The sequence below is a fragment of the Aquila chrysaetos genome, chromosome 12 (genome assembly GCF_900496995.4).
Source record: "Aquila chrysaetos chrysaetos chromosome 12, bAquChr1.4, whole genome shotgun sequence".
Classification (NCBI taxonomy): Eukaryota; Metazoa; Chordata; class Aves; order Accipitriformes; family Accipitridae; genus Aquila; species Aquila chrysaetos.
Genome location: NC_044015.1, coordinates 29,826,649 through 29,852,811, shown reverse-complemented (window position 1 = coordinate 29,852,811; position 26,163 = coordinate 29,826,649). Strand labels below are relative to the sequence as shown.

Genomic DNA, 26,163 nt, shown 5'->3' with positions numbered 1-26,163 from the left:
ATCCCCGCCGCTCGCCGCCCCCTCCCCCTGCGCCGCCGAGGCGCGGGCTCGCCGGCGGAGCGGCGCGGCCGAGGGGGAGGCAGAAGTTAACTTCCACCTGCCCTGAAGCCGCCGCTGCGCCGGCAGGAGGAGGCGGAGGCGGGGGCGGAGGCAGGCGGGGCAGCCGAGGACCCGGCTCTGGCAGGCTCCGAGGGTCCGGCCGGGTGTAATTCCCCCCTAATCCCCGCCACGGCGGCGCTTCCCTGGCCGAGCCATGTCTGCGGCTTCCCCGCCATGCCGAGCCTAGCGGGGAGCGGGAGGACTGGCGGCCGGGAGGCGCACAAAATGAAGACCCTGATGGTAAGTGCATTGTTGGCACTGCTCATCCCGGCTCCCGCGGCGGGGAGGAGAAGAGCGGAGCGGAGCGGGGCTGCCCCGGGCACCCTGCACACGCTCCAGCCTTCCCCGGGCTGCATCCCCGCGGCTCTTCGGGATCGCGCGAAGGCGAACAAAACGCCGGCGGCAGCGGCGAAGAACTTTACGCCTGCTTTCTTTTATTCGTGTTGCTCGTGGTTTGGGGGTTTTGTGTGTGTGTGCGTTTTCAGGAGCGCATAGAAATCCGATCTGCCTTAAGGACGAGGCTGGAGGTAGCTGCGCGGGGAGGGGGGAGCGCTATAATCCCCAACACTCGCTAAAATGCACGGATGAGATGCCCAAAAGGGGACGGCTGCATGGGAAATGAGAGGCGCGGAGGAGCAGGCAACACAGAGGGGAGAAGAGGGAGGCAAGCAGGGCTGGGGGAGAGCGAGGGAGGGAAGAAGGGAGGCAGGCAGGGGAGCGGGCTGTCGAGGGGGCAGGCGGAGGAAGGAGGGGGTTCCCCAGCTCCCTCCTCGCACTTTCGCCTGGTCTCTGGCGGCGTGAAACTTGCGGGCGCCGCGAGTGCTCCGGCGGGGAGCGGTGCGCCCCGCTGGGCCCCGCGGCGGGGGGAGCCCGCTGCCCCGCGGCGCTGAGCCGCCTCTCTCTCTGCCCCCCGCAGCGCCACGGGCTGGCCGTCTGCTTGGCGCTCACCACCATGTGCACCAGCTTGTTGCTCATGTACGGCGGCATCGGCGGCGGCGGCGGGGGCCACCCGGAGCCGCGGCGGCGGCAGCAGCAGCAGGTGGCGGCGGTGCCCAGCCGCCCGCCGGGACACGGCCAGTACCACCCGGCGCTTCCCGTCGGGGCTGGCCTACTGGAGGGCTACATCAGCGTCCTGGAGCACAAGGTGAGCCTCCTCCGGTCGCGGGGCCGCGCCTCTCGCCCGTCGCTCGGGGCAGCCACGGGCCCCGCGCTGCCCCGTCCTCCCAAGGGGACACCTGACCCTGTACCTGCAGAGCTGTCCTTCCTGCCCTCCGTGAGATGGCCGGTCCTCCTCGGCGGGATCGCGGTGCCCTGGCTGCCTCGCTGTCGGGGCTGGCTTCTGCAGCCTTCGGGTGCCGTTGCGCCTGGCCCCGAGTGCATGGATTAACGGGGTCAGGACCCGGTGTCCAGCCTGCAGTTAGGCCTTTGTGGAGTGTCAGTTAGCTCCTTCCTTGCCCAGGAGAAGATGGAGGGTGAAGTGTTTTGTTTCTGGTGTTGGATGCTAGAGGTACACTACAAATGTATGTTTATGAGGATATTAGGAAGGGTTAAGGAAGGAAGTTCAGTGACTGGAAGGAAAAGTCAATAGGTAGGTGTTTATTCTTAGCTCATTCTGTCTTGGGAAGCCAAAGAGAACTGTATCTCCTGCACAGATGACCTTTTCATCCTTCTCCTGGGAAGCAGAAGTTGTCTACCATAGTCTCCATTCTAGAAATTGGGGGCACCTCTTTAACGGTGAATAAAATGATGTCCCTCCCCTTGTCACAGGAACTACCAGGCTGGATTGTCAGACTGTAATACCCGTTTACCAGAGATAGGCAGACTAAGCTTTGATATCTCACAGGACAGACATAATGACATAAAGTGAGCAAGGTGGCACATCGATGCTGAAGAGATACTCGAGCTTCAGTAGTTTTCTCAGAAGGCAGATTCCTCTACTCCTTGTGTAGTGTTCAATTTGTTGCATTTACCTGGAAACTCCAAGGACCCTCTCTGCCAAAACCCCAGATAATATTCAGTACACACACTTCTTGCAGTAAAAATTCATTGTAAAAAATAAGCAAGGGAAGTGAGGATTCTCAACTTTCTCATGTTTTCACATTCAGACTGACATCTTTCTGAAAGATATGTTGTCAAACAAGTTACTGGGCTCAGTTTAGAGGTACTGTGTGAAGACTAGTGACTTTGATATACAGAGATTTTTATTGTTCCTTCTGGCTTCACTTTCTATGCAAGAGTTATCTGTAGGGCTCTTAACACAGAAAAATAGCTCATGATGGTCCCTTGTAGGCTTTATTTGCTTTCTTACATGGTTCTCCTGGAAATTCTCAGATGTAATGTCTGTATAGAAAAAGCAGGTTTGGCCATGGGACTCCCTACTGTGTGAGGTATTCTCTTGTAATTCTTTCATTCTTCTTGAACATGGCTGTAGTGATGAGGTGTAGATATACATGCACACTATTTTTGTAAGCAGTAATAATTGAAAAGGCATCTGTGGGGTTTTTAGGGTGTATATGTGAGTATATGTGAGCTTCCTGACACTGGTAACCTCTTACATTGGTTTCTCGTGTCTCCCAAACACCCCTCATTAATAGAACATACTTAAAATCACTCTTCTGGGTTTATTATTTTCTAGGGTAACTTTAATGTTTTCCTGTGTTTTGGAGAAAGCTGATCCTCTGGCTTTTTAATATATTGTAATATGGCCCCAAACCCACAGATACTCCATTTCTGAATTTCATTTCACATAGCTCATGCCTCACAGTAATAATCTGCTGAAGGTTTAATAACTTTTTCACATAACTTCTGTGGGTCAAAAGAAGATTGTGCAGTCCCTGCTGTGTTCCCAGCTTGCTTTGTCTTATTTTAATGCGCATGAGATCATGCAGAGAGCTGTGCCACTGTGGTATACAGAGCAGTGAGCATGCTTTATTACCATAAGGAGATGATGGGGAAGAGAAGGGCTTTGACTCTTAATAGTGTGTTTATTTTAGTAATTTAACAGACCCATATATTTAACATGGACTTACAATCCCAGAATATATAGGTTTCCTGCAGAATAAAAAATGGAGAATGCAAAAGATCGCAGGTATTAATGGTTTGGAAAAAGAAGGATGCAGGATTGGTGATGATGAGAATAGGGAGAGAGATTGCAAGAACTGAGAAATGGTGAAAAATTTTCAGAGAATGTGTTTTTTTGGGTGGGACACTGGAGACTGCAGAGAAGACAGCTTGAATAGCAAGCAGCATAAAAGTCCAGCCCAAAGTGAGAGAAAATGAAGGAATCGATGAAGTTTAAGGAATATTAGGAGAGCTGCAAGAAGGGAGCAAGATAAAATTCTGCAGCTGTGAGAAGGACGTGATATTTGAAGAGACAGGGAGGTCTCAAGGAGATTAAAAGTACCTGTTGTATGAGGACAACAGGCTTGGAAAGGTAAGGGAGGAATGACTTCAGCAATGGTATGTGTTATTTTGATGGCAAAGAGTTCATGGTGTGAAATGACAATGGATGGTAGATTTTTCACAATACAGCTTCCTTAATTTCTTATATAGAATCTTGGGATTATCTGTCAGGTTGAATGACCTGAAGCTGAATGACCGTTATACAAAATTCATCCTTGGTATGTGTTCATGCATGAATGACAGTTAGCAGTAGACTAAATGTCTAGATCATTCAGATCTAGGAGCTGAAACATGGTCTTAACTTTAGAAAGACTTCATTTCTGGATCCCTTAGTTTGCTTTAACAGGAAAATCTAGTTTCATGTTTGTGGTGGTGTACCCATTCTGATGCATTTAATGAGAGTAAGTATGCACATATATGTAGAAGCTATATGATAAGTACTGAAGTTATTATTAATCCATAATTACAGTATGAGTATTGACACATACAGAAGCTGTGTTGTATGGTAGTATAGACATTTCTCTTCAGGGATAAAATTTAACAATTGTCCACATTGGGAAATATCATGTGTTACAAATGTCTGTCACTACTAGCAATACAGCTCATTTAGTAGTGCTGGGTGATCATGTATGGAGACTATTTGCCAGAAAATCAAGGTACTTAGTCAAGTACCAATGATTTTGAAATATAGCTTGCAATATTGTCATTACCAATTATTTTCCTCCTTTTATTTTTTATTCACTAAGAATTGTAGTTCCTCATCCATCGTGGCAAGATAAGCAGGCAGTCTCTGAGAATACGGCTAAAATACATAATATTCTTTTTACTGTGTTGAAGAGTCTTTTTGCAGGAGTCTCTTGTCACTTTGTCAGAATTGCGATGTTTTGTTTCTTAGTGCTTTGCCTTCATGGTTTCTGCAAGCCCATTTTTCCCTGAATCAAGCAGCAGAGATCAGAACCCATGTTCTTAGCTTTAGCAGCCTTTTGCAGTTTAGCAGTGTGAACTTCAGGTTCTTTGAACTGAACTCTTAAAACAAGAAAATTCAGAAATGCAGTGGATTCAGAGGCTGGTTCTTGGCATTTTGCCTCTGCATGTTCCAGGTCAACAGCAGTTGACAGTCATTGTTGATGGATGTTTGAAATGAATGAATGGTATCTTTTTTTTGTTCCTAATAGCCAGATGTTTATATCCTTAAAACTCCCATATTTGGAACAGAAAATGTGGTTTGCTGATAGTTGCTATTGAGAGGTCAAGGACTGAAACGAGGTGGAGAAGTAGCAGCTACCCTTCTAGTTCAAGGAGCTGTTGATTCGTAGAGAGGAACATTGGCAGAGTGTAGCACTTCTTAGCTATTGCATCTGTTCTGCAATTAGAAAGGACAAGAGTCCCAGACTGTCAAACTAACATCTTTCATGAATTCTTTGAGTGTAATCCTGAAATTAAAGAGGTTTTGTCACTGGCATCGAGGGAAGCAGAATTATGCTCTTCTGTGGGGAGGCATGGGGATAAGACTTTCTGTTGATTTATCATAGTGCTAGCAAGAAATGACAATGCTAATATTTTTAAAGCAATTACTGCATACAAATAAGAGACTGTTAATGAAAGCAGGAAACCTAGCACTATTCCAGAACTTGCAAGAAATAAATATTTAACCATTATATTACTATTCTGAAATTAATGTGAGAACATGTCTCTGGATAGTTAAAAAGCTTTTTACCCAGTATTGACTCAACAGTTGGTACTGCGAATAAAATATGAGTTTGTCACGTATGTAATTGAATAATATTTCAAGCCATCAAGGATTTTGTTTCTTAGAAAATAAATAAATAAAAAAATCGATCTTGCAGGCAAAGTGTATGATTTATTAGAACTATGTTTAAATACCTTAAGAGAGCATTGAGATCAACATGATGATTTAAGTGATCACAATGATTTCTTAATTTATGATAATGTGAATTATCATATGCAAAGAAATCTTTGTGATCCCTTTAAATTAATGGAGATCAGAGAATAGTGTAGTTAATGAAGTGTTTGAGGAAGAGTCATTCTGCAAATAGTGCTATAGCTCCTTAATCTCTGAGACACACCAAGTTGTTCTGGGATGAAACTATTTTTTCCAGGATAGTAAACTTTGTGCAAATAAAATAGGGGGGGAAATCTTGCCATATTTTATGTTCTTTTTAATAAGTATTAGTGAGAAAGAGTTTGGAATTTGAATTTTTACCTAAATAGTTAAACCATTGATGGTTTGGGGCTGAATAGTTTGTGGGGGGTCACTAAACCAACCTTCATAACTAACTGATGTTGAGATGGGAAGGAATTAAATTATTTTGAGGGTTTTAGTGTCTTTCAAATGAATTTATTACTGAATCATAAGGTATCTTACAACAAAACAGCTTGTCTTGCCTGAGGTGGGATTGAGCCCACTGAGTTGAAGTAAGCCATGTACCGTGATTTCATTATATGTTCCTATTTGCCTCTGAAATTCTTACCTGCAAAGGAAGGAGCACAGACTTTATTATGCAATTGAGTATTTGATGGAGCTTTTATTATGTGAGAGATCCACAAGGGGGAGACTTTATTCTAGAATAACCTTGCTGGGGGACACTTCCATCTGTCAGAGATCCAGGCAAGATGTGAGTCCAAAAAGCCCCCTGTTCAGTGTTCTGTTGGCGTCTTGGCTTTTTTTTTTTATTTTGAGGTACTGTAGTTACCTTTTACGCTGGTAAGCTGTAGGTTTATTAAAATGCTCATAAAGTTGATAAGAGCTAAAAAAAAAAATTAGGACCATGACAGTTGGAGAATGTAACTGAATATCCACATGCACAGAGACAATTGTTTTACCAGATTTACCCAACATTTGAATAATGACTATCTTGTGCTTTATATTCTCTTGCTTTTGAGCTACTGCAGTAGTATGCTTTTTCAGCCTAACAAATCATAATGCTGGATTCATTCATTGTGATGACCCTTTTCTAAAATTTTTAGCAGTTTCTGTGTGCACTAGATGATAATACCTACTGTGCAATACAGAGCACACAACAGTGATAGGAAATTACGGTACATTTTCCTGTTTCCCAGGTTGCTTGACACCTCTGCAAAGAAGCAATAGTCCTAGCCTGTAACTGTTCCTACACAGAATACCTTGAAATATTTTCAAATGTTTACATATAGGTATCAGTTAGCTGTGCAGTTTATGCATTTATTTTATGAAAAAGGCCATATTCAGTAGTTGGACAAATTTTTTATAGAATTCTGACTCCAACGTCTGCTTGAGAGAGAATGCAAATGTTAGCTGTCAGGATAATAAAAACAAGTAATATTTTACAGTTATCACTGTTACCTAATTCTTTCTAAAATAAGTGCCATTAAAGATGAAATCTAACTAGTAGACGTAGTGACTCCAGGCAGAAGTCAGGACCTGTTGCTTAAAAGAATTGTCTAAAAAGAGTACAGGTACTATTAAATATTCGGATGTCCCTGAAAGATGTTTGGTGGTGTTATTACATTCATTCATGTAACGTGATGCATAAAAAACTACCCAGCCACAAGCTAGCTGTGTTCTGATAATTTCCTGGTTATTGAGAAGATAAAGGAGAGTAAATCATTGTTGTTATACTGAAAACAGAGAAAGTATTGGAGTTTATACCAGGTGAAGATCTTGCCCCGTGTAATTTGTGACATTTTGTGATGTAGCTTTATTCTTTCCTAGAAACTGAAGCAAAAAGATTATTTCAGAGACTATCGCAAAATCTTGATGATTGATTTCAGTACAAACATAAATAGTAGGTAGATGGTTAGATCATGACAGTTAATGCAGAATTGTGTTTTAATTTTCTCACATTTTGAAAAAGTCACATCTCATAGCAATATCTGATACCATTAAATTGGTCGTAATATGTTATCTTGTTTTTACAACTAAGGCAAAGTTCTTTTTTTCTTTCTTTGTAGATGAAAAATTGCAGAAGCATGAATATGTTTTTATTTATTTTGCGCTTCTGTTTTTTGATTGATTCTGGATTATAGCCTTTATCCTGAATTGTGAAAAGTGAAGAATCAGTAAATATGCTCTTTTCTGTTTTGTGAATATCCTATGCATCATATTTTAATACGTGGCTGCTGTCTGTTTCCCTTGTCTGCCTCCCTATCTTCTTTTGTGAACATGCAAAATTCTTACTTCGATGGATATGCAAAATACTTCCAGGCAGGGAATTGGTGACACTTTGTCTGCTAGTGAGATTTGCCTCTCTCATGCAAAACCCCTTAATTTTTTTTTCTTTTCATTTTCATCATTAGTTTCAATGACCACATTTATATTTCTAGTATGTGCTGAAGTATATTATATTTGATAACCATTTAAAGTTACCATACTGTGCACTTTTTTCACTCAGTCTTTCACTGTGAGCATTTTAGGCTATTTTCATCTTCCTGTGAAGACAAAGTGTTCTTTTGAAGGGTTTTAATCCTTAGTGGAAGCAAGTCTGAACTAAATGAGATTTTCAATGACAGGAAATGTAATTTTTGTTCACAGCTGATGGATATCTCTCAATAGAGTTCCTTAAGTTCTCCCTTTCTGCTTGTCCTGGGGCATAAGTGGATATTGAGTGTCATCCTAACTATGTGATATCCTCAGAACAATAGACTGCAGGTAGTTTCCTTTTCCCGGTGACCTTCCTTATTAGTTTAACCTGTATTGCTCAGTAATGCTCCGTATGCACATCCTTGATGCTGAGGTGGCATTGATACAAAGAACTCAGTGTATTAATTGAACTTCTAATTAGGGCAATTATGATCAAATCAGCAGTCGTTTGGTGCTGATATAAGCAGATGTGACAGCACAAAAGCTACTTTGAAGGTGAGGTGAAGCATCATGATGTTTCACTTCACTCTGTTTCACCTCATCCCTAAGCAATCTCCATTAGTCATCACTCTTTTGCTCTAATAGTTAAAGCTTAAAGTGTTAAGACCAGGTTAATTACTGAAGTTTGCTATCAGCTGGAAAAGCAAATATTTTCAGTTCAGAAACTGCTATTGTTCTCCATTGTCATTCTGAAAATATCCAAATACAGTTAAGAGTCACATAGGAAGTGAGGGGACAAGTCAAAGCTGAAACCTTCTGCCTTCAGAGAGTCTGTTTGCAACAGAAGTGCAAAAAACAAATGGAGAAGTGGAGTTCTGAGGTGCCCCTTGATGGTTACATGAAAGACAGAGTTGGGCGCTGAGAGACACGTACGCGTTCCTATAGACAATATACCACATTTGAACTGAAGTTAGGCAAATCTGGTAACACTGTTAGTGCTTGGACTGTATTCAGAGAGACACACAATGTAAGAGAAGCACAATATGTATTAAGTGCAATAATAAATACTAGATTCTTACTGAAGACCTTGTAAGAAAACTTCAGAATAAGATTGGGTTATTATAAAATACAGAGGGGGCAAACTGATGTATTTAGTAGATTACTAGAGTATTTTTTCATAATGACAGTGAACTAGCGCAAAATGTTCATTGTCCAAGAAAAAGGAGCAACAATGGGTTTATATGGTATACAGGCAGCATAGATCAGGTTGTCTTAATTCAGATTTAATAATCTGGACTGTTGTAAGTAACATAGAACAAGAATATGTAAATGTGTACTTCATTGTTGAATACAACACGTTAAGAATTCATTGCAGCTCTAGAAAAATTTCCATTACAGAATGGATGGCCTAGTAGAAATAACATGGAAAAGAGGAGGAGAATGTTTCTCAGTAAACAGTCACTACATTTGGAATAAGCATTTTTGTTTAGCAAATACTGTATTTTGGTTTTTGTATGTTATTAGCTTCGTCAGGTATTGGCATGATGTTAATATTGCAGAAACAAAATATTCTGTAAATTTTGTACTGTTGGACAGTATTAAATTAGAATATATCTTGCCCTCAGCTATAGCAGGTCATAAAAGTAGATGTAATAACACTCAGCAGAGCATCAGTCTAAAAGTTATCTCTAAGGCAAAGAAAAATTCAACAGTGCGAGTTTGTGCAAATGTATGTCTGTATCAAGCTTTGTGCACAGGAAAGTTAAAGGACTATTGTTATGCTTAAGAAATGGCTGGCTGAGAAATAGGCTTCTAGAGACTGCATTCATCACCAAGTACATGCTACTTACTAGTTTGCCTGCATGAGGTTAAAACCTTTTCTCCCAGTTTGAGACACCAGGCTGTGTTTTGTAGATAGCGACATGAGTTACATTCAGGCTCATTACCTTCTAAACTTTCTCGCCTGCACTGCATTCTCTGTGGATAGACAGTTTTATTCTGTTTCACTGAAATTCACCCTTGTGACTTGTGCGAAACGTAAGCATCTGAGGAAGCACATAATCGAGGCAACTGACAGGGAGGTAGCACATGGTTACGGGCTAATAAAGTGTGATGTAGAGATCCCAAAGCTAGTGGAGGCTGGGTCAATAAGTCTACGTAGTGTAGTTCGAGACAGCCTTGTTAGCTCGAATTTGAAAGTAGAATAGTCACACTGTATCTGAGCAAGTAAATCCTGACCTTTGGCACGTACATTTCTTCTGGAGCTGGGCTGGCTCTGCACTGTGCTTTCTGTGGCATTCAGGGTTGGGATAGGCTGAAGCTACATGGCATGTCTAAGGCATGGTGGTACAGACATGCCCAAAACATTTCTGGACAATTCTCAAGTGCAGTGCCAGGGACTGAAGCTGCGTTTGAAATACTAGCTGTTCTTTAACTCTAGCCTTCCAAATTATATACACCTTGTATTTGAAGAGATTAAACATTTGGCCACAGCGAAGATACGTTTAGAAAACACCATGATTTCCAAGACTTGTCCACAGTTCTTATGAGAAAGCTTTTGGCCAAATGTATGGAAGCGGTGCTCTCCCAACCTTGCCCTCAGTCTTTATGGAGAGCACAGAGACTCACAGGGAGTATGTGCTGTTGCACAACCTATGTTGTCCCTTCCCTGCTCCGCTTTAGCTTTCAGCATGGCATCTTTGGGTCAGTCCTTCAGACTGGTTAAATTTCATGCTTGGAGATTAGAATAATGACAGACGTGCTCCTAAATTTTGTTGCTGTCCATTTTATTCCTAATGCTACTGTAAAAGGGTTAGTTTTACACATCTCAGCATATTGGTTGACTCTAAAATAGGATCATAAAACCTCAAAATACAGCCAGTGGTATGACTGCAGCTGCCAGAGTGGTGCAGAGTTAATACTGCCTGTCCTTCCTGAGCTCATCTGCCTGTGCCTGGAAAATTGTAGGTAAACTCCTCTTTTTTAAAAACAAAACATAACAAAACACTTTGTGTTTTATTTAGATGATTTCTTTCTTAATGCTTATATTCCATAAAATGGTCATTATTGATATTATTGATGACTATCCAAAATACATTTTACAAATTAAAAACCTATGGCAAAGTTGCTGCTATTTCCATTTGTTCATCTAGTTATGTATTCTCTTTGTAACACTGCTCTGGATTTCTTTCTGTTTTTAATAGTGATTCACGGGCCTTAGAAAGACTGAGACAGTTTGTTATAATATTGCTCACGTTATCCATGAGAACTACCTCGGACATGAATGGGACTATACATAATAACCAGCACTTCAGTAAGGGTTTCCCCTCTCTTGCCAAGTGCCAGCTGACATGATGTCTAAGCATATGTCTATATGGGATTTTGCCAGCAGATGAGAGCATGCTCTGCCCTCCCTTTGAGCTGGTTGGAGATGCACCGGCTCTGCTCTGGCAGCTGAGTAGCTGCAGTTAGCATGTTGCTAAGCCAGAACTAATAAGCTTGACTGAGAGGCAGGGTTTACTATCTTGGGCTCAAGCAGCATATTTAGTTTGGTTATGTAGCTTACATCATAGAGCTTTTCTGTGTCCTACAATCTTGACGCGTGGGCAGAGCTTGCTTGTGGTCAGTTGTACGGAGCATGGTCAGTATTTGGTTGCATCTCCCTACAAAAACCTGCTAGTCCATACCCTAATGGTTTCCTAACCCTGCTCCAGAGGAGTGTTTTCAGTCCTCTGCCACACCACCAAGAATTCCCTACCTAATACAATTGGAGAATATAACTGCAGCCTTCAGATTTATTGTACAATTGCACATTTCTCAGTGCCCAGTCAGAAGTCTTACTTACCTCACAGTACTCTTGGTACTTAAATTTTGGTCATTAGATTGACACGTTTAGTACACTTAACAAAAAAGACTATTTTTCAGCATTTCTCTCTTGTACAGCAGCCTAATAGGATAGATGATGTTGTTGATCAGGTTTTCAAAGTTTGAATTGAGACCCTAAATTAAGTTCACAGAGCACGAGTTAGTTATCTAAGTCACCATTTATGACAAAATCTGCTGTTTTCACTGGGCACATACTTATCAAAGAAAATATGTTAATTGCTTTGCTTTAGAAAATCGTGTTTGAGAATGAAGCTAAGAGTTTTCTTGCTTGTAACATGGCTATTTCTATAGACATAGGTTATTTAATTTGTAATGTTTGTGTTTTCATTTGTGTTTTCTGGTATTCTTAACATGTATATTTCTCTGGAAATGTTGATGACTATCTTAATTTCAGTCAATGAAGAATTTTTGCTGATAGGATATTTAGTAATATCTTCACTAACATAAGACTGCTGAGCCTTAATGTTACTCTCTCCGTATGTAATTATCATATTCATAGATTTAATTTTGATTTACATTTTAATTTTTATGAATAGCCAAAAGCTCTGGTTTTTTACAAGTAGAATCAAAACTTCTTCACTTTCACTCTATCTGCTTTATGTCTGAGTAGCAACGCAAAGCAGCAATGAACCTAGTTATAGATATGCTGAATATTCTTTCTCAGGAGTAGTGTTACTGTATCACTGATGGTTTAAGGGCATAAATGAGGTACTTTGTGCAGCTGGTAGATGTGGAGGAGGGATATCAGGGCCAGGAGGGTACCTCTGGTATTAATGTGTCTGATTTCTTCCAGCACAGTGATTCCTTTTGATCTGCAGCAATTTGTGCAATACAGAACAGCTTTCAGGGTATCTTTAATTATGCCTGTGGATGTTTTGGCCTGGAAAGTGAAATGAGGCTTTAGAATCACCTTTCATTCCCAGCTGTGCTGATTTGAGACTTTGCACAGCTTGTTACCCACCTGTAAGTGTAGGGATCGTGTTTCTGCTTTCATGAAAGACACTGAATGTGCAGCATCCTGGGCTTCAGTAGAAGGTGCAGCTGGCTCTCAGTCTTTCCATCAGAGCTCTCACTGCTGTCAAGATGGAATAGCAACATATCCTATGCATACATATACATATAACCTGTAACAGCATATATCTTCAAATCAAATCTAGATTTAAGACAAATCAGAGGACCTGAAAACCTGTCTTCGAGGTTTCATATTGATACGGAATACAGTGAAATGGCTGCCTTAGGAGCACCTTAGAAATAGAGTTTATGCTAAAAATAGACAGATCCATTATGCTTCTATCAGTGCTCTCAGACACATATAGAATAAATTGATTAATGATAAGATGCATCAACTTTCTTAACATTTCTCAGAAATTATTTTTTATAATTATGCCGCTTCCTAGGGATATTTTTCAGTGTGCTATGAAGATTACATACTCTATTTGTAGTGCATAATGTGAAAAAAATCGTTTTAACATGACAATTAGTGTCCTGACATTTGAACTTTCAGGTATAATGGTTAATTTTCACGGTCTATAGCAAATGAAAGAAGAAGATTAATTCCACTTGAAGGTGCAAGAGATGATCTCAGCCATGTCATACCGAGTCCAAGGACCAACAGTTATTTAAGTTCTCAAGACTTTAAAATTGAGTACATTGCTCACAAACCTTGTGACTGAGATCAGAGGTAAAACCAGCTGTGAGAGAGCAGTGTGTAAGCCAGTTTAGCTGTAGTCCCATCGCCTCTTGATTGTGGATGATGAGGTTGCATCTGCTGGTCTTTTTTTTTATTTGAATTGCTTTTTTGTGTACCAGTCTGTGCAAAGCACCAAGACTTTGAAATTAAAAATGAAAGTAATCTTTAAAAAAACAGTAAGTTTTCTAGTTCCTTTTTGTTTCCCTTGGAAAACAAATAGATCTGTCAATTTTTTGTTGTTGTTTCATATCCCATACTTTACATCAGTAAAACTACTGAAAATTACATTACACTGTGTTTATTAAAGTTGTGCTCCTATGCAGTAATACACATAAGACATCTTATACTGCCTTAAGGATTAAGTTAAGCTCCTTTGTCAAGCCTGTTGGTATGGCAGGTCTGTTAATCTTTAACTGTCAGAGTCTGGTTAGATCCTTCTTTAGACTGAGGCCATGTCTAAGTGCAAAGAAATTAAAACAAGTCAACTCTCCTAGTATTTACGCCTTCATATTTTTGCACAGAGCAATCAATAAAAAGAGAAGCTTAGACATACGTATTTCTATAGGAAGATTGCATTTCAAGCTCTTATTTAGCAGCATCATAATTTGCTTTATGTTTATGCTTGTGAAATATGAAGACAGTTGACAGAAAGTGTTCAAAATACTAAATTCATGAAAATAAGATGTGCAGTGGGTGACAGCTCACTGAAAGGAGGACGGGAAATTTTGTGAACCTACATTTCCTAATTAAAATTCCATAGAGTTGCCTACAGTATGTTCATGTTTTATTACATCAGTAATTGCTCTTACATTTTTGTTTCAAATCACAACATTAAGTCACAAACGAAGAAATGTGCTATAGTTGCAGCATATTTAGACAAGGCAAGAATTGAAACAAAACTGTAGGAAAAGAATGGTGAAGCTGGGAGGCAAAGTTAGCTTCATTGTGAAAGATTAAAGCTAGTATTTTAGTCCCAGCAGGGTATAAAACTGGTAGTAAGGAGCCACTGTATTGTGCTATAGGTGGCAAAGGTTTGGGTTTCACTGTGGATGTCTGTACCATTTCATTAATGTTGTCCTAGCTAAAACTTGTGATGAGGAACTTTTAAATAATTGTCTGATAATAGCCAAATAGTGCAATTTGTGCAAATACTCATTCAGTGTGGTAGCATAGTCATCCAATGAAGTGATATGGGTTGTATGTTGAAGCAGTAGGTAGAATGTACTACGAAGAAGCTTTCGAGTGTGGTAGATGCCTAAATTGTACTTTTCTAATCAGGCTATATTTTCTGAAATAATAGGAAAAGAAACCCTCAACAAGTAACAATTTTCTTTTGCATTCTCCTTCAAATATAGTTTCAAGTGGCTGTTTTTATATTTTACACACATATAACCTTCCCATTTTCTGAAACAAGAGGTTCTTTCCCTCAACTCATTAAATAATAATATTTTGTACTTACATATAACCTTGCTTCTGAGGATCTCCAAGTGCCATAGAAGCATTAAATGGAGACTGCTGCCTTAAAGTACGGGAGTGTTAATTCCTTATGACATAGGGGGATAGTGAAGCAAAAAAGTTCAAACCATAGTTTTGACCTTGGGTGTCCAACGAGGAATTTCAGGTAGAAGTTTGAAAAGTGCTGAAGTGTTGAAAACCGAGGGGGATTCAACCTCTGGATAGGTGCACAAGCAATCACTTGAAATACCTGACTTCCATGCATGGCTTGGAAGTGACATTTCAGACCTTGTTCTATATAACACTGAAGTTATATACAGTGGATTGGGAGAGTTATGCACCTGAAATGGACTCGAGATACCTATTCTGCGGTGTAGAGCTGCCCAACATTAAAATACTAAAGTGCACTTTCAGTCCAGCACTTCTGCTTGGACAGGATCATGGTGGAGGATGGTTTAGCCCAGATAAAAGGTAACAAAAGAGAATGCAGTTTGTGGTCTTGAGTTTGGGATCTTACATGGAAATGGTGCGTAAAGCATTTGAGTTCCTGCTCCAGAAGCTGTTAAAGCACATATTTTGAGAAGCACATAAATTGGAGATTACAGCATTCCCTTTTAACTTTCCAAAGAGCTTTCTAATCTGTTTTACTGAACTGTGTAACTCCTCCAATTTCATCATAGGTAGCAATGTTAGATGTCCTACGAGGCTGCCAGATTTAGCTCCTGACAGATCATAGTCAGATGCACAGAAAGACCAGTCCTTAAGCGCAGATTTAGAGGGTGGCTGAACAAGGCTTTTGAAGACCACACTTCTGGTTTTGGCTTTCAGGTTCTGCCAAAGTGTCATTGACTATGTCTGAGGCAGTGAGATCTCACTCTAAATTAGTACACAGGCACTTAAATAACTGATTTTCAGAGTGTGTTGAACCACATGCATTTTGCAACAGCTCTGGTGACTTAGGGCAGGTTAACTCTCTAAGCATGGTATTTTGGTATTTGATGTGCGCAGCAGGGCTGCACAGTATTTTGGGCTCTAATAAACTTTAATGGGGTGTGCAAATACAGCCACTGAACAGTGTTAAATAGGCACCCTTGGGTCCTTGGGGAAACAGTGTATTCATCATACTGGCATCAACTACTTATACAAAGTTCATTGATTTATTATGCCTTAAAAATATTTGGTATATATTTTATATTGTATTATATTGTGCATTTGGTATCTATTATATGACATACTAAAAATATATTCTGTTTAAAAATCAAATATGTGAATTTCATTGATGGGGAGAAGAATCATGATAGCACATCTCAGATTCCTCTTTGCATGTTCAAGTAATCCCGTCATATTTTGGAGTGAAGAAAAATAAAATCCTTGCCTCACTGCAGAAGACCACCAACAAATAGGATGATTTAAAACGTATTTGAATATAAATGTTGTTCTTTTATAGAGTACCTGACTGATAGTTTTGGAGTATGAAGCCTATCACAAGCCTGTGAAACAAGAACAGTTTGGGAAGAGCAGGAAAAATCTTGCCATATATCCAGAAAGATCATTTTTAAAAGCAGAGGTAGAAGTAGTCTTTAGACTGTGAGCTCAGTCATCTCTATGAATGCTGATCTGGAGTTTCCTTGAGTTGTGGCAAAATCACTTGTGGTGTGACTGTCTTTGATCTAGTAGATGAAAACGGTTAGGTCTCCTGAAATTCTGTAGACTGTAAGGGCATCCACTGTGTGCTTAGTGTTTAGATAGCCCTTGGTTTTCTTTGCCTAAAATTTGCAAGGGCTAAAGAGGAAGTACAAAAATTATGAATACAAGAATACAGATATAAAAAGTTTCAATCATTTTCTGTATAGCAGTAGTGAGATGTGAGCAACTGGGTACAGAAATATAGTGTTTATGGAGTATCATCTTTGAAAAAAATGAAGGTCTTCTTTCCGGCTTAACATTATGCAGCTGAAGTCTGAATGACCTGTTTGCTTTGCTTTCTATGGATTAGGAGTAAATATTTTTCTCTTCCCTTTCAAAGGGTAAAAATAAAGATAAGACAATTCTGCTCTTCTCATTTAAATTAGGGAAGTTGGAGAAGAGAACTGCAAGTAGCGAATCCTGTTATCATGGATAATTAAATTGCAATAAAAGCTGCACTGCACAGCTTTCAGAGTGAAGGTGTACAGACCATACCATTCTGATGAGACACTGAAATACACATATTCCTGCCACATCGTTGTAGCTTAAGCTAGATACATGACTCACAAATGGTGAACCCTGACAAATAATCCATCAAGTGATGTGGAGACTCTTGTCAGGGGAGGCAGCCTCAAACAACTTTTTTTTTTTTCTTTATTATAGTCCATGACTTCTTGTTGTGCATCTCCTAACAGTCTTACATTTGCAGACATTCTTGTAACTTTCTCTCTCTTTGTATTTGTTGGGAGAACAAAACCACAGCATTGACTGAGGCCATTCCCACATGCAGCTTTGTAGAGCTAGGAAGAGGCATACAAGGTCAGGAAATGCTATGAATGAAATATCGTTACTCAAAGACCCCAATCTTGCTTCTACTAAAATTCTGTGGAATTCTCCCCTGGAAATCAGTGGAAGCAGGATTAGTACCCAGGTCTGCAGCCCAATCAATTGTTATTAGCAGAGGCTGCCTGTGCTGCGGGTGCAGGCCTGCAAGATGTTAAGCATCAGCTGCTGATCGTCTAATAGAGCACCTCTCTTATGTTGGTGCATAGACTATTTCCTGGTTCTGCTTTGAAGTGTTGAAATCTGTAGATCAATAAAATTTGAAGACAGAAAGGGCAAGTGGCATGCAGGGTCAGGCCCTGTCTGTCAGATTCATATAGATTAGGGAAAAGAGTGGGAGGCTGCAGTCTAGGGCTAATAATTGTTAGGTCCCAAATACTTCCTACACAGAATGTTTCTAAAAATCTTTGTATATGGGTCTCATTGTTAAAGGAGCACGAGAATTTGGAATGCCGCAGAAGAAATTGGAGCCATAGTGTTAATACAGAATTGGGATTGGGGAAATAATTATATTATTTTAAAACATTTTTTAGGATTCTCTGCGTTAAAAGGTGACAGTGATAGAAAGTGACACTTTTTTTTTCTATCAACAGCTCTAGGTTTTAATAAAGTACAGACTTTGGCAATGCTCATTGTCACATGTTATTCTGATAGTGTCTGTGCAATGACCGTTTGTAAGGAGTTCCCATTTGAGGGTTGATGTTTCAGTGGTCATCCTCAGATCTGAGGAAATCTGTATGGTTTTATGAGCGGTGCCAGGATTATACTATTGACGGACACTGAATCTTTGTCTTTCATTCTTGAAACTAGCACTGAGCTTAGGTCCCAGTGGTGCCCTGAAAGGCCAGAACTTCCTTTCATAAACCACTGACCTTTCTTCTTCATTATCTTTGTGAACTGGTGCTGTCTTTCAGTTAACAGAACTTTGTAATCAGGAAGCTAAGAGGGATAAAATAGAAGTGACGGGTTTTGCTGCTGGTTAGATGTTAATGTGAGTCCTGAATGCCTTTTAAATATGTTATTCTAAATCTGAGGAAATGGAGAAGACCACTTGTATGTATTAAAAAGGCTAGGAAAGCAAACAAAAAACCCCATTTGTCTGATGAGATTGAAGGATGTGTCACACAACTTGAAACTGCAGGTACAGGTACAGAAACCCTTTATGAATGCAAAAATACAATTCCTTTTTATACTTTTGTATGCTTTTTTGAGAGATTTACTATTTTAAATATAAATCCTGTTTGTCAATATTACTACACTGCAACAGACTTCTGGTTTAGTCCTGTAGTTGAGACTGAAAGAGAAATTCAAACAGCAAAATATTTCTGGAACTAGACTATATCACTCTTGGTCCCTGGTGAAAGTTAGAGCAGTTCCATGCTACCTCTGAATTTATTCTCTCCTTTTGGTGTTATCCTTTGTTATGGTAAACAGAATAGTTCAATTCTGTACCATTTGCTGCAGCCTATCCTAATGGCTAAGGGAAAGGTTGGTGTGAAGCCATTCTTGGACACTTCACAATGTCTGCCCACCTGAACACTCCTATATAACTTAAAAGTATGAATGGGCTTAGTGTAAAATAGAACCAGGCTAACTAATCTTAATTTGAAATCTTTGGATATTAAAACCCCAGCGTTTCAAGATGAATCTGTGTCTGGATGTGCCCCAGGTTTCAGAGAGCGTGCCCTCCCAGGAAAATTAAGGCTCCACATCCTGAGATGTTACAGTCTCTCTATCAGTAGGGCATATGGTTGATAACTTCGTGGAAGGCATTGGTGGCATTAGCAGTATATTTTAGGTGAGGGCTGAAACAGTGGTGGTGAAAGCTCCATGTCTCCTAACCTTTGGTGTAGCTCCCACTTTTAAACACTTAACTCTCATTCCTACAGAGGCTGTTGAGAAACAGTGAAGATACAGAACAAATGCTATCAGCACCCTCATCTGACCACAAATTCAAGAACCCCAGGGAGTGCATTTTCCTGTGTTAAGCAAATTCTTCAAACATTTCTCTAAACACTCACTGTGGACTTATTTGTCTAGAGTGATGTTTTCTACATCCCATGAAATGGTGCTTACCTAATGCTTTGTTTTGAGATCAGCATTTAAAGAAGGCAAAGTATAATTTGGCTTTAGCGAGTGGTGTTTGGCAGTTCATTTGTTTTCTTAATACAGAAATGAAAATAGTATGACAGTATGTGAGAAATTGTTTATTCAAGGCTGTACAAGAAGTAGACTGCTACGAACAGACCTTGCTGTTGTTCCTGGCAATGGACTAATTGGCTCCGAGGGCAATGCAAACAGGTCACAGTTAGAGAATAACATGTTTATTTATGTTACATTATTCCTTTAAGCTTTCTTGCAGAGCAGGCTCTGAGGTGCCAGGTGCTTTCAAACACAGGGCAAGGAGACAGTCCCATTCTATTGATTGTTCTTTTAACATGATATAGGTAGTACTTGCATAGCTCTTCCTAAAGTGCTTTGAGCCCTTAGGGTAAAGAATGGATCAGTGTTATGACTCTCATTTTAAAGATGAAAGATGAAATTCAAAGTGGTAATTTCACTATAAACTAGGCAACCTACGAGTTCAAAGTGATCTACAAGGCTGCTGCTTAGACTGAAAGGCAGCCTGCACTGTTTGCTTGGGGATTCTCTGTTTCTTGGCCAGTGGCTGACCAGGAGGATCCTGACAGCTGATTGAGGGGTACAGCCTGGCTAGCGAGAGTAAGACTTACTCAGTTCACATCTGTACCCACACTTGCTGGACCTGCTGCATATCTGCTGTAGTTGGTTGATGAAAAGCAGCAAATTCTTACTTGTTTAAGGGGGCTGACTTGCAGCCATGAAATGGGATAGAGAGTGAAATTAGATGTTGTATTGGGTTTGCGTGGCAAGGTTTTGGTAGCAGGGGGGCTACAGGGGTGCCTTCCGTGAGAAGCTGCTAGAAGCTTCCCCTGTGTCCAACAGAGCCAATGCCAGACAGCTCCAAGAAGGGCCTTCCGCTGGCCAAGGCCGAGCCCATCAGCAACGGTGGTAGCATGTCTAGGATAACAGATTTAAGAAGGGGTGAAAAAAACTGGGCAACAACCTGCAGCTGGAGAGAGGAGTGAGAATATGTGAGAGAAACAACCCTACAGACTCCAAGGTCAGTGGAGGAGGGGGAGGATGCTCCAGGTGCCGGAGCAGAGATTCCCCTGCAGCCCGTGGTGAAGACCATGGTGAGGCAGGCTGTCCCCCTGCAGTCCATGGAGGTCCACGGTGGAGCAGATATCCACCTGCTGCCTGGGGAGGACCCCACACTGGAGCAGGTGGATGCCTGATGGAGGCTGTGACCCTGTGGGAAGCCCGCGCTGGAGCAGGCTCCTGGCAGGATCTGTGGACCCATAGAGAGAGGAGCCCACACTGGAGCGGGTTTTCTGGCAGGATTTGTGACCCCGTAGGGGACCCACGCTGGAGCAGTGTGCTCCTGAAGGACTGCACCCCATGGAAGGGACCCACACGGGAGCAGTTTGTGAAGACCTGCAGCCCATGGGAAGGACTCACATTGGAGAAGTTTGTGGAGAGCTGTCTCCTGTGGGAGGGACCCCACGCTGGAGCAGGGGAAGAGTGTGAGGAGTCCTGCCTCTGAGGAGGAAGGAGTGTGAGAAACAATGTATGATGTACTCACCGCAACCCCCATTCCCCGTCCCCCTGTGCTGCTGAGGGGGGAAGAGACAGAGAAAACTGAGAGTGAAGTTGTGCCTGGGAAGAAGGGAAGGGTTGGGGGAAGGTGTTTTAAGATTTGGTTTTCTCATTATCCTGCTCTGATTGGTAATAAATGAAACTAATTTCCCCAAGTCGAGTCTGTTTTGCCCATGACTGTAATTGGTGAGTGATCTCTCCCTGTCCTATCTCGACCCATGAGTCTTTTGTTATATTTTCTCTCACCTGTCCAGTTGAGGAGGGGGAGGGATACAGTGGCTTTGGTGGGCATCTGACGTTCAGTCAGGGTCAACCCACCACAGATATTTTCACTTTTGTGTTAAACATTTGTCCTACAAAGTTGCATAACTCAAGTGTTAGGTGCTGAATCCAGGTGAAACATCCTTAACCTTGGAAAACTATACAGAGAGCATCACAACTAAGTGTCTGTATTTTGCATGCGATTGTCATGTTCTTTGTTTTGTGGAACGATTCAATGATGTTAATTTTTATTTTACCCTGTGTGGCATATCTAACTGCAGAAGTAGCAGGCATTCTTTGCTGCCTTTGCCATCTAATCCAGCAGTGTATGTGAAATGAGCAGTTTTGAAGATATGAGGGAGGGGACACCAGATTGAGCATTTTGTCACTGATACAGATTTTGGAAAGATTCTTGCAGCTTTTGAAATGGCTCACTTGTGCCAGTTCACATTTGCGTTTCAGAATGGTTCATCATCTTATTTGCAGTAAAAGTGAGGATAGGGATGGGATATGTAGTGTTGGGGTATGGGATAGGATACAGATGGGATGTGTAATTCACCTGTAGTGAATTTGTGATACATGGTGGATTTGGTTTGAAAAAAAGAAAAGGTTTGTGCTTTGAAGCCCAATGTTGACAATACAAATCAGCTTTTAGTTATGTCATAGCTATGTTTACCTTAAATTATTTTGAGATGCCAGTGCTGAAGTGGAATATAGTGAAATATTTGTTCTCAAGTCGGAGAAACTAGCTCCTTGGTTGTCTTTCAGTAAAGGTTAAATCCTGTATTGGAAGAACAGTAGTCTCAAAAATGCCAATTGTACTTTATATATCATCTCAGTGTGACTTTTTTTTAAAAAATTCTTTTTCCTATGTGTTATTTCCTCATCTCATTGCATCTCAGTGCAGTCTGTTGCTGTGCATTCAAATGAAATATACCATTAAGATATATAATACTGAAAGCCTCTGCTCTGAAGTCCAGTGAGACACATTTTCCCTTTTACTAGTAGATAGTGATAATGTAAGTCTCTAATCTCATTAGTTTGAAAGAACCACCCCGTAGCACTTGGGTGCTTTAAAAAAGCAAGAAGTGGAAGAGACATGATTAAGTTTATAGAAATTGGAAGGAAAATGTTTCTTTTGAGGTAACAATACACTTACGCTAGTTCAGTATTAATGTTCTGGAAGACAATGGAATAGTCTTTGATTCTGAAGTTAATTTGCCTGTGTCCTTCATGAGAAAACTTAGTATTTTGCATTAGTATGTTTGTGATACAACTACAAAATGGCATCTTGATTATTTTTTACTATTTGTAATTTGCCTTTCTGTCAATATTCTTTATGCTGTTTATCTTCCCACTCTCAGTGAGAGCAGTTGGCAGCTCCATTTTTGGTTTTAGCTACAGTGTTTATGATTGTTCTCAGGTGTGTGTTGCTATTCTTGGCAACTACAGAATCTTATCAGCTCTTCATAGACATGTTTAGTAAGTAGCATTATTGTTTTATTCAAGCATTTAAATTTGACTGATGAGTTCATCTATATGGTTTTTGCAAAAGTCTGTTAAATCCATTTATTTGATATTCTGATATAATTGCCTGTGCTTGTGTTAATGCTGTTTTCCAGAAGATTAAGCATATGCTATAGAATCTAAATTCCAGTTTTTGAAAGAAAAGTGCTGATGATTTCAGTGTTTGATTTAGATAGAAAATTAAGCTTGATAGGGGACAGACAAGAAGCAAGTGGTAACAAAATAAATGTCAGATCAACTCTTCATGTATTTATTATTCACCTGAGCAATTTTACTGTCTGGTTTGTAGGTCCATCCCATGCTTCTGGATGTCACAAGCCTCTTATTACTTTGCGCTACTCTTAAATGTAAATGTCATCTTAAATTTGTTTCTCAGCCTTTTTTTGTTGAAAACATGGAAAAAGGCTAAAAGATCAATCATATTTATCTTAATCCAAATTATTTTCAGTAATTGTATTTTCACTCCTCATTGATTCTAATGGGACATAATGTATTATATGTGCCCTAAAACCAATATAAAATACAAAGTACTATTTATAGAATTATGAGTTAAAAAAAGATAAATACTCATTATTATTCATGTAATGCTGTATGTGTTTTATCAGCTGCGCAGTGTAATTTATCAGATATGGTACATTGAATCCCATTGAAATCAATGAGAAATGGATATGTGACTGTTCACCATGCTTATTTATTGTAATGTTTTGGTTATTTAGAGCTGCTAAGGGTTTATTACCAAAAGTGTATTTTTTTGTGCATTGCAGTTACCCTTAAAACTTACCAGGTAAATTAGCACTCCGAATGGAATAATTTGCTGTAGCAACATTTCTGATGGGTATATCATGGCATGTCATGTCTTGTTTTTCCTCCCCTTCCTGTCCCTTGTTTTGTCCTGTCACATATATATATATATATCATACATATGCATTTAAAGAGTGGTGGTGATGATGAGGGGGTTGCACATGTGTATTAATGTAAGTTTGATTTACTCACTTTGAGTCTTGCTGTGGAGAACTCAGTTGTTCTGTAGGTAGTGAAGCAACAATCTTTAGACGTCCATGGCAGCCAGCATGAAGACTTACTATATATATGTCATCTAAGAAATTTATGGTAGAAGATGAGCCATATTAAGAAACGAGAGGAAGAACAATCAGTAATCCTAGGGTTATAGTATCATCACCTTAAATTTAAATAGTTATTGGCTGTACACTCCTTTCCAGAAGGACAGATGCTTATTTTAACATGTCCGTTGGGTTATAGAGAACTATCTTATTACTTGGAGAGTTACAGTCTTAAACCTGCTCTTCCTCCTTGACCTTTTGCAAACCTTTATCTTGTCACTCTCTGAAAAACTGTTGGCCTGTAGGTACCTTAGTTATTCACCTCTTTTGATAGGAATGCATGGCACCATATTCCAGCCCCTTGCTCCACCTCCTGTGAGATGGTTCTCTAAAATTCAGTGCTTTTCCGAACTATCTAGTCAAACACGTCCTTCAGTTAGTGCATCCTTAGGTAGTGGTTCTGTCTTCTGGAATGTTAACAACTAGTTCTTCCTTAGGGTTATCTTGGTTTTCATCCTGAATGTCAGGTAGCCTGATGTGGTGAACACATTAGGCATTCCAGGAATGTAGACAGCACTTTCATCTTGTACTTGGTTAGAATTTATTAAATGAAAATGTCTTGCATTGGATTCTGATGTCCTGGAGTCAATACCAAATTCATCAGTGACTTCTATGGGGCATCTTAAGGGATAGTAATAAATACTAAAATAAATTCTGTGATAGTTTTCTATTCTTTTTGTTATTGACAAAAAAAAAAAAATTCGTTCTTTACTTTGGGACAGGCAATTTCTTGTCTCAAGAAAGCTAGGAGATACATTTCCTTTTGCTTCATTTCCGAAGAACTTCCAGTTATGTAGAATTGAAAGCCACGGTCCTGCTAGCATATATGCATAAGTTCAGATGTCGAGCTGTTCTAATAGTTGTATCAGTATTTTATTTAGTAATGTATGTGACAGACATCAGAGTTTGTACTGCAGACCTGCAGATTTAAAACCAGAGGATGCTGTAGTAGGAGCTAAAGGACTGAGTTGCTCTAGCTTGAGCTGCAACAGACTGATATCTATGGTAGAACGTATTTTTGCTGGAGAGCTACATGGGGATATACATATTATATGTGATCATATAATACATTATTGTAATTTGCATACTGAAAACTGTTTTGGTTCCTAGAATATGAGAAAGCTTGAAATATGGAGGAACTTGTGTCATGAATCTTAATGCTCTAGCGTAGGGATTCTTGAATTAGAAACTTGACTTGTTCATATACCATCTACTCACAGCTTTAAGTGAATTGATTAAACTCAAAGTGCATTGCCTGTCTCCCGTCCTGTACATTCATTAGCATAACCTCTGGCTTTTTGAAACCAGAATATTTTTCTGATTTTGTAGTTTTCCTTCCTTTTGGAATAAAACTCTATGATTCTCCCCCCCTCCCCTGCCAAGATTTCAGTTTAAGTTCTCAGCTGGTCTGAACACAGTCTAGTATCATTCAGTCTTTTGAACACTTCTGCAATATTGGTCAAATGATTCCTACTCTCTGCATGCAGCTGCAACTAACACAGTTCCCGTTCTTTCCTCCGTAAGTTAGATCTTTCACTTCAGGTATAAGAAAAGTTATTTTCAGTGTTCTTACATATTCTCTGCAAGATTTCATTGTTGTTATGCAAGTGTGTCTCTGGTGAGGTGGTGTGCCCTTGTACTAACTTAGTTCTTGATATTTTAACTCTCCATACAGAAGTGTGATACAGGGTCTGTTTTTATGCACAGATTTGAAGAATAAGAATATAATCCAAACAGTTTTTAATCAACAAGTGTAGTTTCATTACCTCTAATAGCTCCTTTAGCCACTGATGTTTTTGTGTTGTAGAAGATAGGGATTGAAATTTTCCTCCCTATAGCTGTAGGTTGAAAGTCAGTGCAGCAGGTCAGCCCCTTAAGAAGACCGCTGTGTTAATGATCACGCTGGGGACTTTTGTGCTTGCAGTTCACCGTGGAGTCATCCTGTGTGGGGTTAGCGTGACCTAGACCCCCTCCCTCAGGTGCTTTCTCTCCCATAAGCACCTGGCACTGTATTATCTGGTTGGCTGGTAGGTGGAGTGTGCTTTTGATCACCTTCCTTTCTTAACCAGGTTTTGATGTCAGGAAGAAAGTTGATGAGTGTTATTTTTTCTGATCCTCTCTGAATACCAATTAGAATTGTGAGATGTGTTTGAAGGACCATGAGTTGTGTTCCCACTTAGTGAAGAAATTTTCTTTAAAAATTGTCCCGTGTCATT

General features: G+C 40.2%; 1 protein-coding gene across 2 annotated transcripts in view; it reads left to right on the top strand.

Annotated features, from left to right (window-relative positions):
* The first annotated feature begins 37 nt into the window (after window positions 1–37).
* Window positions 38–26,163, top strand: part of ST6GALNAC5 (ST6 N-acetylgalactosaminide alpha-2,6-sialyltransferase 5) — a 77,059-nt gene continuing 50,933 nt past the window's right edge. Inside the window, exons 1-2 of one of the 2 annotated variants that reach the window (XM_030032013.2) lie at window positions 38–339; window positions 1,016–1,243. In XM_030032013.2, the coding sequence (XP_029887873.1) occupies window positions 274–339; window positions 1,016–1,243 (294 nt within the window). In that variant the 5' untranslated portion in view covers window positions 38–273. The remainder of the gene's footprint in view (window positions 340–1,015; window positions 1,244–26,163) is intronic. The other variant, XM_030032011.2, reaches the window with a different exon arrangement.